This window comes from Protopterus annectens, chromosome 14.part0, assembly GCF_019279795.1.
Source record: "Protopterus annectens isolate FY-2018-M chromosome 14.part0, PAN1.0, whole genome shotgun sequence".
NCBI classification, from domain to species: domain Eukaryota; kingdom Metazoa; phylum Chordata; order Ceratodontiformes; family Protopteridae; genus Protopterus; species Protopterus annectens.
The window spans coordinates 900,944,614-900,962,801 of record NC_056748.1 but is presented as its reverse complement, the minus strand read 5'-3'; the positions used below and the strand labels follow the sequence as shown (position 1 = coordinate 900,962,801).

Genomic DNA, 18,188 nt, shown 5'->3' with positions numbered 1-18,188 from the left:
AGGATAACCCACGTGTAATGACTGCAGCAGTGTCAACTCTCTAACATCTACATTTATGGTAGGTACAGAACTGTACATTCTGGTTGGTAAGTTTGTAGCATACCTGGTAATTTTACTGCAACAGGTTTCAAGTTTAGCTAGTTCTGATTTCTTTAGATAAGTGAGTACAGGAGCTGCTTACAGTAGTGAGGAGATGAAATGAGATTGAGCAATGGTAGAGTTAGTATTTGTAGTGAAGTCCTTTTTATTTCTGTACAAGGTTCTGCATTTGTGTTAATGTTTGGGAAATGTGAATATCAAATTTTAAGCTGCAATCTATTTCAACTCCTAAAAGTTTGTGTGGTGGTGTGGAGGATTAGAGTTATGATAAGTGTTAAAGGGAGGAGGGCAGATTTGGTGGGATAGAAAATCATAAGTTTATTTTTTTGGGGTGGGGTTAGAATTAGTTGAGTTTGTAAACAGTCTCAATTGCTATAAAGGATTGTTGTGTTAAGGTTGAAATTCTTGCATTGAGGAAGCAGCGCACATCACTGAATCTGCGTATTGGGTGAGAGGCTTGTGGGGTTGACGTGTGAAGGTTATTTTAACATCGAAAATAGTAGTGGGCCTATGATTGAGCTTTTGGGGACACCTCGAGTCACTGGTAGAAGGGGTGATAACATCTTTTGCCAAGAAACTGCTTGCTGACGTCCAGTAAGATGTTCTTCGTGTTTCACTGTTGCAGTCATTACATTTGGGTAATCCTGCTTGGCAGGTTGCCCTCAGTCGGCCTGAATTCCAAAGTCCTGAGTTCTGTGTTGGCTGCTGTCGCCCCTTCACTGACGTCAGGTCGTCTGGGTATAAAAGATGCGGCAGACGCCATTTTCTTTAGTCTTTCTTGATGCGTGGTGCCCGAAGTAGAAGCAGCTCGCAAGTGCCGGTCGGCCGACTCTTGAGATTTTCGTGTTCGAGTTTCAGATCAGAAGTCTTCAATAAAGCCAAGTACCCTGTTGGGGAAACTTTTTTTTTTTTTCTTGCTCCAGACCGATGTCAGAAAAGGTTAATAACTGTATTTCTTGTGGAAAGCAAATACCTCATAAGGACTTTCATTCTTACTGTATTCCTTGCCTAGGCCCTGATCACAACGTTGCTGATTGTCTGTTTTGTGCTAGATTTAACCAACACACTAAGCGTCAGTATGATTTTGCTTTAAACTATTATGGATGCCAGTTTAATTATCCAGAAATGTCTGATAGCTCACAAAAGAACGCAAAGAAAAGGAGCGACAACAGAGGCCTAAAACCGAGGCTTCTAAGCCAGTCGCTGGTTCTCAGTGAGGCGCTTTCGCAGCCCCTGACGCCCTTTACTTTAGAGTCGCAGGCCGCTACCGACTCCCACATGGAGTTGGCTATGCCACTGGAAACTCAAGGTATTGGGGCCTCTGATACTATTCCTTCAGATGGGTCCGGAGCCGCTGCGCAGGCACCGGCTTCTGAGGGTGTATTCAGACCTAAGCATCTTAACATTAAACCATCCTCCGCTTCAAAGGCAGACTAAAGCACTTTTTAAAGTAAAGAAACTCAAGAGCCATGTGGACAGGCCTCTGCCCAAATAACAGATGCTCAAAATGGCCGACGACTTAATTACCTTGATCAGGAGTTCCCATCCCCCTCCTGATAAGAGGCCTAGGCAAGAGACTGACTATGAATCTTCAGATCAGGTTTCTATTTCTGATTCCTCTTCTGATCAGGAATATTCTCTTCCCCCTATGAAGATTCTGAAGAATCTATACCTTCAGCTTCTCCTCCAGAAAGACTATTCATTTGGGGAAACCTTGCATACCATGAGGGAGAATTTCCACTGGGAGAGCCAAGATATTTCTTAATCTAAAAGGAGGCTCAGGGATTTCCTTTTTACTACCTCAACACAGGCCACTAGCCATTCCACTTAGATATTGTAGATGTGTTTTTGGAGTCTAGTCTTACCCCTTACTCCTTAACTCCAGCTCCTGTTAAGCCTGACGGAGATTACAAGATTATGTTCGTGTTTCACTGTTGCAGTCATAACTGTAGGGTGTTCCTGCCGGCAGGCAGCCCGAGGTCGGCCAGAATTCCAAAGTCTGGGTCCAGCGTCGGCTGTACCAGCAAGTACCCTGACGTCAGAACTCAGAGGTATAAAGCTGACAGCCGACGCCATTTTCTCCAGTCTTTCTTGCCGTGCGGTGGAAAGCAGCTTGCAAGTCGTTGGTTGGCGCATTCAGGACAACGTGCTTTGATTGTAGTCGGTCCGAAGTTTTCTACTTCTCTTCTCAAGCTAAGTACCCCGTTGGGGAAACTTTTTTCTTGCTCCTCCGATGTCAGAAAAAGTTAACAATTGTTTATCGTGTGGAAAACAAATACCTCATAAAGATTTCCACTCTTACTGTCTACCTTGCTTAGGCCCTGACCGCGATGTTTCTTGCTGTCTGTTCTGTGCCAGGTTTATTTCTCGCACTATCAAGCGTAGGTACGATTGGGCCTTGAATTATTTCGGTAGACTATTCAATTATAGGATGTCGTTGGATACTTTACCGACAACCGGAATTCAAAAGAAACGCAAGGACAAGGATAGGCCTCCGAGGTCCAAACAAGATACTTTGCAGCCGGAACTAGCTTAGAGTTCGGTGGTAAGTCAGTGAGGCGCTTTTGCAGCCCCTCTCGTCCGCCACTTCGGAACCGATGGCCGACACGGACTTCCATGGGGAACCTTCTAGGCCTAGTATTTTATCTGCTGCAGGACCTTCGGACGTCGCTCCTTCAGATGGGTCCGGAACCGCTGTGCAGGTACCGGCTTCTGAGGGGGTTTTCAGGCCTTCTCATATCACTATTTCTACAAAGGCAAAGTCAAAGACTCCTGTTAAACCAAGGGTTTCTTCTCAAGCTTCCTCTGATACAGCTCCCAAGTCCCAGAAGCAATTACTACGGATGGCTGAAGATTTACTTACAATGATTAGGGGTTCTCACCCTCCAGAAAAAAGGCCTAGACAGGATATTCCTTATGATTCATCTGATCAGGCTTCTGTGTCATGTGTCTCTTCCTCTGACCAGGATTATTCTTTTCCTCCTTATGAGGATTCTGATGCAGAGGACTCTTCTCCCCCTGAAGATTTCTCTTTTGGGGAAACCTTACATGAGATGAGGGAGCATTTTCATTGGGAAGGTCAGGATTATTCTGCTTCCAAGAAGAGACTTAGGGAATTTCTCCTTCTCCCTCAACACAGACCTTTGGCTATTTCATTGGGAAGGTCAGGATTATTCTGCTTCCAAGAAGAGACTTAGGGAATTTCTCCTTCTCCCTCAACACAGACCTTTGGCTATTCTTCCTGTACTTGATATTGTGGATGATGCTTTTTCTGAAGCTAACCTGAATCCTGATTCCTTGCCGCCTGCTCCTTCTAAGCCTGATAGATTTTACAGAGTCCCTGACTCCCATCAATTCTTATTTAAGAACCCTTCTGCTGATCCTGAAACCATTTCTCAGGGTTCTAGGGCTGCTAAGGCCGCTTCATCTAAAAATCCTATTCCCTCTGAAAAGGATCCTCGTGCCTTGGACAGGTGGGGCAAAAAGGTTTACACTTCTGCTACTCTTTCTATTAGAGCTTTAAATTGCCAGTTTCACATGTTCAAGTATCAGCAATTTCTTTTGTCTGTTTTAAAGCAAAGGCTCTCTAACTTTCCTGCATGTACAGAGGACAAGGAATTACAGGATGTATTGCATGCAGCTGAACAAGTTAGCAAACATAGTTTACATTGTGGTTTTGATGCCTTGGAAGCTTCTTGCAGGGCCGCAGCCTCTGGTACTGTTATCAGGAGACATGCTTGGCTTCGTGAGCAGAATTTACCTGAGCAGGTTAAGGCTAAACTGTTAGATGCCGCTGTTCAGCATGAGGTTTTATTTGGATCCAAGGCTGAGGAGGTTATTAAAAAGATGGAAGAAAAAGCAAAATCTATGCAGACTGGTAAAGATTTTTTACAAGTTCAGCCTCCTAGATTTTCTAGAAATTGGCCTTCCAAAAATTGGTCCTTTCCCACGTCTGACAGGTCTCAAAGGGGAAGATATAGACGCTCCAGAGGTCTGGCGCAGGCCTCTTACAGGTCCAGACAATGGACTGCTTTTTCATCTAGAAGGGGAGAAGACAGACCTCAATCACAAAAGCAGACCCAATGACTCTCTCCGTTGGGCTACAGGTCCTCCTTGCCTGGAAGCCCCTCTCTGAGGAAAACTTTCTCTTTTCTACCAAAATTGGACTCATATTACCCAGGACAAATGGGTTTTAGACATGATTTTAAGAGACTACAAATTCCACTTTCATACTCTGCCAAGGTCTTCGGGTTGGCCGGATCTGCCAAAACATCAATGGTCAGAGGCTTTAAATCAAGTGGACACTTTATTGGCCATGAGAGCCATAGAACCTGTTCCACTTCCAGAGATGGGAAAAGGTTTTTACTCAAGACTATTTCTGGTCCCAAGGAAACAAAACTCATGGAGACCTATTATGGACCTCTCAGTATTAAATTACTTTTCTGGAGATTCCAAAATTCAAGATGTTTACTCTGCAACAACTTCTTCCCATGCTCTCCCAGGATGCTTGGATGGTGACATTGGACTTGAAGGAAGCCTATTTACACATTCCCATCTGAAAGGAACGCAGAAAATACCTCAAATTCAAGGCAGGTTCGAGACACTTTAAATTCTCTGTACTGCCCTTTGGCTTATCTACTGCGCCCAGAGTCTTTACCAAGTGTCTGGCTCCAGAAGTAGCTTATTGCAGACTCCAAGGGATTCAAATTTACCCCTATCTGGACGACTGCCTTATTCAGGCGGACAGCAAGGATCTTTTACTTCAACATCTGCAGTTTGTTCAGCGTTTTCTCCTACTACTGGGATTTTCAGTCACCACAAAAAAGTCACATTTGATCCCCTCTCAACAAATGATCTTTTTGGGAGCTCTTCTAAACACAAGCTTACAAAGGGCCTTCCTTACTCCAGAAAAGCAAGTACAGCTGGCATCAATTTTCAAGACCTTGGCTACTTTAACTCAGCTCACTGCAAGGAAATTCCTGCAGACATTGGGCTACATGGCTTCTTGCATCCTGTTGATCCCAAATGCAAGGCTTTGATATGAGAACTTCAATGGTACCTAAAAAGTGTATGGTCTCAGCATTACCACAGCCTGGAAACAATGATACCTCTGATTCCATGCCTCCAAAAAGAGTTCCTCTGATGGTCCAGGGCTTGGGCTTTAAACAAGGGGAATCCCTTTCGTCCACCTCATCCTGCTCAGATCATAACCACAGACGCCTCGGATTATGCTTGGGGAACTCATTACCTAAGCAATTGCCAACAGGGCTATTGGACAAAGAAGCATCTTCCTTGGCACATCAACTTGAAGGAAATGTTGGCAGTCCAAAATGCTCTTCTAGCCTTCCAGAATCTTTTGCAACCAGGCCATCTTCTGATTCGCACTGACAATACCACAGTCATGTGGTATATAAACAAGCAGGGGGGCTCTCACTCATACCCCTTTGCAGACTAGCCATGAGTTTATGGGAGACTGCTCTAAATCTGAATCTGCATCTTCAAGCGCAATTCATTCCAGGAAAACAGAATCTCTTAGCAGACAGCCTAAGCAGAAATCTTTTGGATCCTCACGAATGGATGCTGGACCCCAACTTATTCAGCAGGATTACGGCAGTTTGGGGTTGCCCTCGGATAGATCTGTTTGCATCCCATCTCAATCAGCTGCCTCTCTTCTGCACCAGGTCCTTCCACAAAACAGCTTGGAAAGTGGATGCCCTGTCTTTCAGCTGGAGGAATCTTTCGGGATATGCCTTCCCTCTTCTGCCTCGGGTGTTACTGAAAATAAAACAGGACAAACCCAAAATTATCATTTTGATAGCTCCAAATTGGCCTCGGCAGTTTTGGTATCCAACTTAAGACACCTGTTCTTGGAACCTCCATGGATTCTGCCTCTGTTTCCTTCTCTTCTGTCCCAGCATTAGGGTCAGCTGCTACACACAAATCAAGACTCTTTGCCTGGCAGCTTGGCTCTACAAGGGCCTTTGATTCATTCTGCTTTTCCCAAACAAGTTTTGGATGTTCTCTTAGAAGCTAGGCGCCCTAGCACTAGAAAATCTTATGCTTCTAAATGGAAAAGATTTTGTATTTGGATGCGGGATCGAGGTTCTGATCCTCTTTTGCCTGACATTTCTTCCATTTTACTTTACCTGTCAGACCTTTTGCTTAAAGGCCTCTCCTTTTCTTCCATTAAAATCCATGCTTCTGCTATCTCGGCTCATTACAACACTGATCCCCCCCATCTTCTCACCAGCTGGTGAGAAATCTTGAGAGGGGCTAAGAATTTAAGACCTCCCAGAACTCCTCCTGTTCCTGCTTGGGATCTTAATTATGTTTTGGAAAAACTAATTTTACCTCCCTTTGAGCCTGCTGCTGCTTCGGATATCAAGTTCTTATCCTGGAAGACAGCTATTTTATTAGCTTTGATTTCTGCCAGAAGGGTGTCAGAGTTGCAAGCTCTCATGTCTGTGGAACCATACCTTATTTTCCACCAAGACAGAGTTGCCTTGAGGACCAATCCTACATTTATGCCTAAGGTGACTTCTAAAGTTGCTTTAAATCAGACTATTCACCTTCCTACTTTCTTTCCAAAAACTCAAAACAAAAGGGAAAGGATTTTACATTCATTGGACGTACACAGACCACTACGGTTTTACATGGACAGAACTAAAGATTTCAGAAAATCTGATCAGTTGCTTATCTCTTATGCCTCCAGTTCTCTAGGCAAGGCTATTTCTAAACAAACTATTTCCAAATGGATTGCTCATGGGATAAGGTTTTGTTACTCTCACTTTGGGAAGCAGATTCCAGGTACTGTTAGAAGTCATTCTACTAGAGCAGCTGCCACTTCAGCAGCTTTTCTCAGAGGAGTTCCTACCAAGGACATTTTGGAAGCTGCCACTTGGAGTTCAGTGCATACTTTTTCTAAGCACTATAATCTCCCTTTGTATTCTAAGTCTAGGGCAGGTTTTGCCTCTGCTTTCTTGCAGGGTCTTCTGGCTGCCCCTTCTGCATAACCTCCTCCCTCTTCACAGCTTTGGGATTCCACCCTACAGTTATGACTGCAACAGTGAAACACGAAGAACATAGTTGTGTATACCTACCATAAATGTTAGATGTTCGAGTGTCTTCACTGTTGCAGTCGGTGTTTCCCTCCCACCAATCCCCTCTTATTTTTTGCTTGTTCTATCTTCCTCTTCTTTTGTGGTGTATTTGTGTTTCCTTTTTGGACACCTTTTGGTTACTTTGGGGGACTTCTGACATCTGGGGCAAGAAAGGCTGGAGAAGATGGCGTTGGCTGTCAGCTTTATACCTCTGCGTTCTGACGTCAGGGTACTTGCTGGTACAGCCGATGCCGGACCCAGACTTTGGAATTCTGGCCGACCTTGGGCTGCCTGCTGACAGGAACACCCTACAGTTATGATTGCAACAGTGAAGACACTCTAACATCTACATTTATGGTAGGTGTACACAACTGTACTTTCCTGACTCTCATAAATTTCTTTTTAAAAACCCTGCTGCAGACCCAGAAACTATTTCACAGGGTCCCAAAGGAGTTAAGGCTTCCGCTGCAAAAAACCCTACCCCCTCTGACAGAGATTCTAGGGCACTGGACAGATGGGGGGAAAAAAGGTTTACACATCTGCTACCTTGGCTATATAAGGGCCTTAAACTGTCAGTTTCATATGCTCAAATATCAGCAACATGTCATGGCATTGCTTAAACAGAAACTCTCAATGTGCAGAAAACAAGAAAATGCAGGATTTATTGCATGCAGCTGAGCAAGTTGGAAAGCATACTTTGCAATGTGGTTTTGATTCTTTGGAGGCCTCCTGCAGGGCCGCAGTTACGGGTTCTGAAGGAGGCATGCTTTGTTAAAGGAACAAAATCTGCCTGATCATGTCCAAGTTAATTATTAGATGCACCTTTACAGCATGATACTTTGTTTGGTGTTAAGGCAGAGGAGGTGTTAAAGAAAATGGAGGACAAAGCTAAATCTATGCAAACTGTCAAAGATTTTTTACAAGTATAGCCACCTCGGTTTAGTAGACACTGGCCTACAAAGGATTAGTCCTTTCCTGTGTCAGACCTCAAAAGGGCAGATCCAGACGCCCTAGAGGCAGATCCCAGGTGCAAGTTTCCTACAGGTCAAAGCAATGGGGTGCTTCTACCTCCAAAGTTGGAGAAGACAAATCACAACCATACAGGAAACAGTCCCAATGACTTCCCCCTGCCTGCACCAAGCACTTATCTCCTGGCAGCACCCTTAGGGGGAAAATTAGTGCTTCACAAGTGGGTTCTAAATATCGTATCTCAAGAGTACAAGTTCCATTTCCATACCCTGCCAAAGGCAAAATGGTTGGCCAGATCAAATCAGTGGGCAGAGGCACAAAAAAGTCTCATCCCTCATGGACATGGGGGCCATTCAAGAAGTACCAGAGCAAGACCAGGGACAAGGATTTTACTCAAGACTGTTTCTGGTACCCAGAAAGGACAAGACCTGGAGACCAGTACTGGACCTATCTATTCTGAACACATTCCTGGATATACCAAAATTCAAGATGATTTTGCAGCAGCGTCTACCCATGATGGGCAAGAACGCTTGGCTGGTGACTCTAGACCTAAAAGAGGCATACCTGCATGTCCCAATCAGACAATCATGCAGAAGATACCTCAGATTCAAGGCTGGCTCAATGCACTACCAATTCTCTGCACTGCCCTTTGGCTTATCTACTGCGCCCAGGGTCTTTACAAAGTGCTTGGCACCAGTAATTGCGTTCTGCAGACAGAGGAATCCAAATTTATCCTTACTTGGACTGTGTAATTCAAGCAGAGAACAAGGACATTCTTCTGCAGCATCTGGCGTTTGTGAAAAGACTTCTAACATGCCTAGGGTACACAGTTAGCGAAAAGAAATCAAAGCCAATACCCTCTCAAGAGATGATATTCCTGGGTGCAAGCTTATATATAACTGCCCAGATGGCTTATCTCATGCCAGACAAAGGCAACTGACTACCTATTTCAAAATGTCAGCAACAAGGGCCCAGTTTTCTGCAAGAAAAATCCTGCAGACTTTGAGCTTCATGGCGTCCTGCATCCTACTAATTCCATATGCAGGACTGCATATGAGGAAACTTCAGTGGTACCCAAAAAGTGTTTGGACTCAACATTGCCAAAGCCTGGAAACAATGGCTACTCTCATTCCCTGCCTACAACAGGAGTTTCAATGGTGGGCAAAGGCTTGTCACCAAAACAAGGTACAGCCATTCACATTACCCCCAGCCAGGCAGACACAACGGATGCATCAGATTATCCCTGGGGGGCCCACATGGCAGGAAGATGCATTCAGGGGACATGGTCCTCAACCCAAATGCATCTACATATCAATCAAAAAGATGCTAGCTGTTCAGAATGCCCTGACAGCCTTCAAGGACCTACTTCATCCGGGACAACTACTGATAGACAACACCACAGTCATGTGGTATATAAACAAGCAGGGGGGCACACATTCTTACCCCTTTGCAGACTAGCCATTACTTTGTGGGACACTAACTTACCAAGTACATCTACAGGCACAATTCTTGCCAGGAAGGAAAAATACTCTGGCAGACTAAGCAGCAACCTCATGGATCCTCACAAGTGGTAGCTGGATCCACAAGTCTTCAGCATAACAAGGAAATGGGGATGCCCGGACATAGATATATTTGCCTCCCGTCACAACTACCAAATAAAAAGATTCTGCACAAGGACTTACCACAGACAAGCATGGTAAGTGGACGCCCTACCTTTCCGCTGGAAAACCCCATCAGTATATGCCTTTCCCTCACTGCCTCTCCTCCCCAAGGTACTCCTAAAGGTCAGACAGCAGAAGTCAAAGATGGTACTGATTGCCCCAGACTGGCCCCCAATCCTAAAGAACTTCTCAATGTCCAGCTTGGACCTTACCTCAAATACCTTATCTACTGCCTCAGCAAAACAATCAGATCCTGCACAGCCAACCCGGGACTTTAAACCTGGCAGCATGGCTGATAAGGTAGTCATACAAAACACACCTCTCAGTAAAGCTGTGATGGCTGTCCTCTTGGAGGCCAGAAAGCCTAGTACTAGAAAATCTTATGCTGGAAAATTGAAGTGATTCTGTGCTTGGGACCAGGTACCAAGGAATTGATACAGCTGTGCCAAATATTCCTCAGATTTTGCAATACTTAACTGAGATGCTGGACAAAGGCCTTTCTTTTTCATCTATTAAAATTCATGCCTCTGCCATTTCGGCTCATTACAATACAGAGCCACCAATCTTTTCTCATCTTATTAAAACAGTACCTCAGAGGAGCCAAAAATTAAGGCCTGCAAGGAGATCACCAATGCCTGCATGGGACCTCAACTATGTCTTTGATAAACTCACCCTGCCTCCTTTTGAGCCAGCTGCTACTGCTGATATAAAGTTATCTTGGAAATCAGCTCTGCTCCTAGCAATAACTTCTGCAAGATGAGTTTCAGAGCTACAGGCACTCATGGCTGTGGAACCTTTTATCATTTTTTATCCAGACAGGGTCTCTGAGGATAAACCCAACATTTATGCCTAAGGTGGTGTCCAGTGTGGCTCTTAACCAAACTATTCATCTGCCAACTTTTTATCCAAATCCACAGAACAAGGGGGAGAGAATTCTCCATTCTTTGGATGTACACAGACAGCTTAGATTCTGCTTGGACAGAATCAGTTTTCAAAAAGAGAGCAATTACTAGTGGCAATATGCTGCAGGATCACAAGGAAAGGCCATCTCAAAGCAGACTATTTCAAAGTGGATAGGCCACTGCATTAGTTTCTGCTACTTACACCATGGCAAGCCAGTGCCTAAGGGCATTAGGCCACATTCAACCAGAGCTGCTGCCACTTCAGCAGCTTTTCTCAGGGGAGTACCAGCCAAGGACATTTTAGAGGCTGCTACTTGGAGTTCAGTGCACACCTTTACTAAGCACTATCATCTGCCACTCTACTCTAAATCCAGGACAGGCTTTGCCACTGCAGTTCTGCAGGGCCTCCTAGCAACTCCTAATGCTGTTTAGCTCCAGCCTCCCATCCATAGGTTTGGGACTCTACCCAAATATAATGACTGCAACAGTGAAACACGAAGAGCATAGTACAGTTGTGTACACCATGAATGTAGATGTTAGTGTATTCACTGTTGCAGTCCAGGTTACCCACCATCCCCCTTTTCTTCTGATGGGAACCTATCTTTCCTCCTTTGATTTATACAACCTATGCGGTGTATTTGCTGGTAGATGAAGGTAAAGTTTATATTGGTGCATGTATGTGTCTATATAAATTTTGGCTTCCCTTTTAGGGGGCACCTGGGGCAAGAAAAACGAAAGAAAATGGCGTCTGACGCATCTTTTATACCCCTGACGTCAGGGAGGAGTTCAGGCTAACTGAGGGCAACCTGCCAGCAGGATTACCCAAATGTAATGACTGCAACAGTGAATACACTAGAACATGTACATTTATGGTAAGTGTACACAACTGTATACTGTAATCCTTTAACCAGGCCAGGGTAGAATGGTAAAAATTTAGTTGAGGGAATGTTTAGAAATTTACTATGATAAAAAAAAATCCTGTGTAAAGCTTTTGATAGGTTAAGGAAGTTATAGGATACACTATTACTATTCCTGTGATAGTTGGCAGTATTGGTTAATGATATTCGCACTGTTGATCTACACAATGATCGAAAGCCATGTTGAGTGTTGGTTAGAAGTCTGATAGTGTGCAGGTACTCTAATTTGTGTGAATGACTGTCTCTTTTACAGTGGAGATAATGCAATTGGGCAGTAGAGATCTTTTGAAGAGCCACCTTTATGCAGAGGTATGATGTGAGATGCACTATAAATGGGAGGAATCTGTTCTGCTATGGATCTGTATCAAAATTGATATGGGATAGGCTATTCCATTAGCTGTTAGTTTTAGGAAGTCTTCCAGTAGATTATCTGCAGCTAATGTGGCCTACTTATTTTTTTGATTCTCTGTAGGTACAGGTAGGCGAGTTTGTTATTGGAGGCAGTAGTACAGATAGGTGAGTGGGTTTGATTACTGGACAGTGATGAGAGAGTTTTTGTAAAGTATTAAATTGAGTAACTCAGTAGTAGTAGTAGGCAGAGTACTGACATTGCCTGGTAGTTATATTTATAGCCTTCCAGAATTTATTTTGGTGCTTTGGTTAGATTTCTGAGTAGTAATTTTCTCTTGCATAATTTGCTGCTTCACTTTATTTCTAAGTTCCTGCTAGTTTTGTAGAGCAGGTTGGTACTTTGTTTCAAATTGACTAAGCCTTGTCTCTTCATTTTAATAGTGAATGGGTTTGTTTAGTTAACCATGGAGCATAGTTAGATTTAGCTTGAATGTTTCTACCAGGAGCCTGAGACTTTCGTATACATAGGAATGTAGAAAAGTAGTCTACTGCTTTCCTAGAGGTAGAATATTCAGTGGTGTGCAATTACAATGTTTGAGTATATCAGTAAGATAGTCCAGGATAAGGTGTTTAAATTTTAGTTTAGATGGGTTAGCTTGTTTAAGTAAAAGGTTTGGAAATGGTCACTGAGAATATCTGGTATGCAAAGTTGGGAGTAGAAGGATGGCCTGTTAGTAAATATCCAGTCTAGAGAGGAGTGTGTTGGATGTCTTAATCCTAGTGGGTGACTGCAATAGCTGTGTGAAACTGTGCAGATGCAGTTTTTGGGGTTTGGGGAGTTGCAGTCTAACCAGTCTACATTGGTCTCCAGTGATTTTTTTCCTGAGGTAATATCTTGCTACAACAGTGCAATATATTTTCTAGAGTTTGGATGTTATCCTTTGGTATTTGGATATTTCTTGAGGTTTATGTTTAGCAAATACTGTTGCAGCATTAAGGTTTAGAGCTTTCATCTAACGTTTGAACAGATAGCTGGCTTTTAAAGAATATTGCTGCTGCTCCTCTTTTAGTATTTGTCTTTACGTATTATATCCTGCTGGTAGAATTTCATTACTGGGGATGTTTGGTTTTAGTCGAGTTTTGGTGAGAAGTGGAGTATAGGGAGAGGCTAGCATGCTTTCATGGAATTTGTTGACACTTTTTATATTTAATAGTAACGCAGGCTTGCTGTTGGGTGGAATGGTTGTAAATTGAGTAGTTCATTTTATGAGGCAGAGATGTGATTCATAGGTTGGGGCAGGGTTTGGGTGTATGTCACCGCTAAGTATTAGCTTGGATGCTATGCTGACTAGTTTTCAAGAATTTGATTGTTTATCATATTTCTGAGATGCTAGATGTGTTAGACTGCAGGTAAAAGTTATGATATGCATCGGGAGCAGGCTTAGGACATCTGGTGCCCTAGGCAAAAGGGCTCCACGATGCCCCCTACCACACCATGTGGTGCCCTCATTCTGGTCTACTTTTACCAAATACTAGAAAAGCACCCCTGCTAGAACGGCACCCTAGGCAGCCGCCTAGTTGGCCTATGCCTAAGGCCAGCTATGATGTGCATGGTGTAGAGTTGTGATATTGAAGATGAAACTACTTATGGGGAAGATTAATGGTTTGGATGTTAGGGGATAGAAATTAGAGGTGGAGTAGGAGGGTGAATGTCTGTTTAGCTTGCAGTAAGTGGTTATATAAGCTGCTAATGTTAAAAGTAGTAGAGTGGTTTGTTGTAATTATAGCTGGTTCCAGAATTTGAGGGTTGGCTACTTTTATGTTTTTTTCTGTTTTGTTGGGTATTTTAATGCAACTTAAGTAGCTAAGGATGTTTTGTGGGTGGCAGTAATAGTTGGATGGAGTTGGTTTGTGTGTATTGGGTGGCGTACTACGGTTTCAATGCAACAAAAGTACAAGTGCAAGGAAAGTGGGGGTGGTTGGGAATAGGGGAAGGGGAACACTGATATAGCCACAAGGCTGTATGGAGCAAGTTAGCAGAAAAAAGTTCTTGTCTCTGCTTCAGGTCAGTTTACCAAAATGATTTTAAAAAGTGTTGCTTGGAAGGCTAGGTAGTTTATATATATCTATATATAGCGAGAGGGGGACAGAGGGGGTGTGACAGCACACTGCGACAGAAGCACGGGCACTTGGCGAGGGGAGTGTGTGTGTGCGTGTGTGGAGTGTGTGTGTGTGCGTGTGTGGAGTGTGTGTGTGTGCGTGTGTGGAGTGTGTGTGTGTGCGTGTGTGGAGTGTGTGTGTGTGTGTGGAGTGTGTGTGCGTGTGTGGAGTGTGTGTGCGTGTGTGGAGTGTGTGTGTGTGTGTGTGTGTGTGTGTGTGTGTGGAGTGTGTGTGTGAGTGTGTGTGTGTGTGTGTGTGTGTGTGGAGTGTGTGTGTGTGTGTGGAGTGTGTGTGTGTGTGGAGTGTGTGTGGAGTGTGTGTGTGGAGTGTGTGTGTGTGGTGTGTGTGTGGAGTGTGTGTGTGTGTGTGTGTGTGTGTGGAGTGTGTGTGTGTGAGTGTGTGTGTGGAGTGTGTGTGTGTGTGTGTGGAGTGTGTGTGTGTGTGTGTGGAGTGTGTGTGTGTGTGGAGTGTGTGTGTGGAGTGTGTGTGTGTGTGGAGTGTGTGGAGTGTGTGTGGAGTGTGTGTGGAGTGTGTGTGGAGTGTGTGTGGAGTGTGTGTGTGTGGAGTGTGTGTGTGGAGTGTGTGTGGAGTGTGTGTGTGTGTGGAGTGTGTGTGGAGTGTGTGTGGAGTGTGTGTGGAGTGTGTGTGGAGTGTGTGTGGAGTGTGTGTGGAGTGTGTGTGTGGAGTGTGTGTGTGTGTGTGGAGTGTGTGGAGTGTGTGTGTGTGGAGTGTGTGTGTGTGTGTGTGGAGTGTGTGTGGAGTGTGTGTGGAGTGTGTGGAGTGTGTGTGGAGTGTGTGTGGAGTGTGTGGAGTGTGTGTGGAGTGTGTGGAGTGTGGAGTGTGTGTGAGTGTGTGTGGAGTGTGTGTGGAGTGTGTGTGGAGTGTGGAGTGTGTGTGGAGTGTGTGTGGAGTGTGTGTGTGAGTGTGTGTGGAGTGTGTGTGGAGTGTGTGTGAGTGTGTGTGTGGAGTGTGTGTGGAGTGTGTGTGTGCAGTGTGTGGAGTGTGCAGTGTGTGGAGTGTGCAGTGTGTGGAGTGCGTGTGTGTGTGTGCGTGTGTGTGTGTGCGTGTGTGTGTGCGTGTGTGGAGTGTGTGTGCGGAGCACCGCAGTTAATGTAGTTAGGGGACTAAAGATGATTTCAGTTTACCTTGTGTACATTTTTTTGTTCTTTCATTCACGTGTGAATGAAGAGCAAGGGGTATTGTATCTGAGCAGCCTTCAGGTTCAGCATGGGGGGGCCCTCTTCACACTGGCCATAGTATGCACTAAGTGTTGGTATTTGACATGAAGTGAAATTTTATGTATGAGAACATTTTTGCACTGCAGGCGTCTCTCCTGTTGGCTAGTTGATAGGAGTGCACTCATTTATTTCCTCTAGTCACGTTTCTGTGAAGATGTAGTATAGTATCGTCTGTTATGTAATAGCTGGTTTTAAAATGTTCCTTTCTTTGCTTTAGAGTTATGCAAGGTAAACTTGTGTCGCAAGAAGATCAGATCAGTGAACTGACTGAGAAAATTAGTGCACTTGAAGAAGAACTAAAAATGGTAAATCCTGTTTTAAACTGCTTTCTATGGAAATCTTAATTGTGTAATTCAATATGTATTTAACATATTAAATACTTAAATGTGTAAAATTAAAAATGAACAGGCTGAGGAGAGATTTTGCTGCCAGTTGTGATCTTGAGTGCAAGTGCTCATATTCGAAAGATTCACCCATGTTAATTTCACAAATTTTGAAGTTTTGAATTTTTACCAGATTATAACCCAAAACATGCACTGGCATTGCTTCTACTGTTTGGCAGAAGAGCATAACCCCAAATAACTAGCATGCTTTTTTGCTCATTGCAAGTTGATGTCCAGTTAAAGTGGTCAGCAAAGACCTTTCCCAGCAGTGTGCCAGGCCAATATGCAATTTAAGCAATGGACAGAATGAATGGAAGTAGTAAGTCACAAACTGAATCACAGTACTGTAATAACAGAACATTTATAATGTGGATGTCCTATATGATATCTTAGTTACCATTCCTCATATTAGGGTATAGGATCTGATATCTGATTCGAGCTGGCATACTTAAGACAACAACTTAGCTCAAGCTCTTCCCCTCCCAAGATGCTCTGCTGGCCTCTAATCCCTCAGATCTTGTTTGCCGCTTAATCAAGTTAGACTCCATATTGCTCAGCTCCTCATAGTGATTCATTATTGGGATTTTTTTCCTTGGTAGTTAATCACTTTTTCTCTTCCCCTATTGTTTTTTCCACGTAGCTGTTTGGCACCTTTTTCGCAGACCTGCTAGTGGGTTATAAACTATCGCATTTCCAGTGAAACTACTTTTATTATTGTAGAGTTTTTTGCTAGTCAATTCTCCATGTTCTAGCGTTTCGGATTGGATTTTCTGGTGTTTGAACTTTTTTCTTGTCGGGACTTTTGCGTTGGGTTTTCCTTTGGTTGTGGTAATGTTGGAGAAACCCTTAAGGTTTAAGAGATGCTCCTCATATGGCGGGAAAATGCCCATTTCCTACTTGCATGAGGAGTGTCTATAGTCTGTGGCGACCATCTCAAGGTTGAGTGCAGTGTTTGTTTCCTTCAACCCTAGAGCTCTGGTCAACCGGGACAAGTTACTAGTTAGTTTTAGTGAGTGGAGGCCAGGTCCAGGATTATCGGACAGGTCCCTGCCCCTTGGCGCTTTCGACAGCTCTGGGCCCTTGTCTGGAGATGCGGGGGGGTCTGGTGAGGTCTGCCTCACCTTGGCAGCAGTCTTATAAGCGGGCGAGGGGGACAGAACCTCATCCAACCCCACCACTTTACAGGTGGTGAAAAGATTCTTCTTTGCTATCAGAGCTGCCTCCCCCGCTTGTGGTCATCCTACCCAGCCCATGTATTTGAGCAGACCTTCTCATCCTGTCTCAGGTCAACCCAACTGATCTAGCCTCCAGGGTGGAAGCCTCCCACTTAGGGGTCCCATCCTCTTCAGAGTCTTCCCCTCAGCCTCTGTTGGGGGATATTCCAAGGAAGATTACATGCAAGAGGAGATCTCTACACCCCTATGGAGTCTTTAATGGAAGATACAGATGCCGATGAAGGGGATGGGTCCCCTCTATCTCTGCTAGGGGACATCTCCTTTTGAGACGCACTCTAAATCCTTAAAGCCAAAGGCAGTTGGTCGGCCCAACCCCCATCCTCTGAGGAAACCATATTCCTGGAGGCTTTTGGTATGGGCCCATCTACTTCTTGGGTGTCCTCTTCTGCAGAGATCCTCTTATCAACTTTGGCCAGCAGGGCGTGGAAGGAGCCGAATACCATGGAGTCAGTGCCACAGAAAGATAAATTCCTTAGTCCCCCAGCAGGAAACCATTCTGGTCCAAGGTAGTCCCAGTTGATGCAACCGTGATGACCTCTGCCACCATGAAGAAGTTGGCAGTGCAGACTTCCTCCGTCCACCCTCCCAATCGCGAATTGAGAGTTCTGGACAGATTCAGGAAACAGGTGTTCGTTTCAGCTTCTTTTAGCCTGCTAGCATTAAACTAACATTAAGCTATTTTACCCATTTCACCCGTCTCCAGAGGGACTTGATTAAGAAGTTGACAACTTCTCTCATGGGGTGCACATCTGAGGAGCAATTTGGCAGTTTCTTCAAAGCTGGCTACCCTTCATTCCATTACTAATTCGTCTGTGAGGTTTATCTCCAATTTGGTGGAAGGTTCCTCTGGCAGCCACTTCAGGCATTGCCATCAGGCGTCATGCTTGGCTGTGCCTAAGCAGGTTTTCAGAAGCCATCAAGATGTCATTTAATGCCCCTTTGACGGATCCACTTTGTTTGGACCTAGCATCAGAGATATTGACCCGCAGTGAAAAGGAGGGGAAGACTGCAGTTAGAATTCAAGTTTTCTACCCCTCAAAGGTCCTTTTCTAAGTCCCAAAAAAGAGTAAGAAAATGTTGTTCCACAACGTTAGACTATTCCTCTTCCAGACCAGGGGACTGAACTCTTCTCTAAAACCTTTTCAGTGTCTCTGAGGTGTTGCCTCGACTGCC

At 44.4% G+C, this 18,188-nt stretch overlaps 1 protein-coding gene across 1 annotated transcript in view; it reads left to right on the top strand.

The window, feature by feature from the left end:
* The window catches only part of KIF11 (kinesin family member 11), a 1,847,788-nt gene that overhangs the window by 856,264 nt on the left and 973,336 nt on the right, over window positions 1–18,188 (top strand). Inside the window, exon 12 of the mRNA XM_044055639.1 lies at window positions 15,615–15,702. Within this exon, the coding sequence (XP_043911574.1) occupies window positions 15,615–15,702 (88 nt within the window). The remainder of the gene's footprint in view (window positions 1–15,614; window positions 15,703–18,188) is intronic.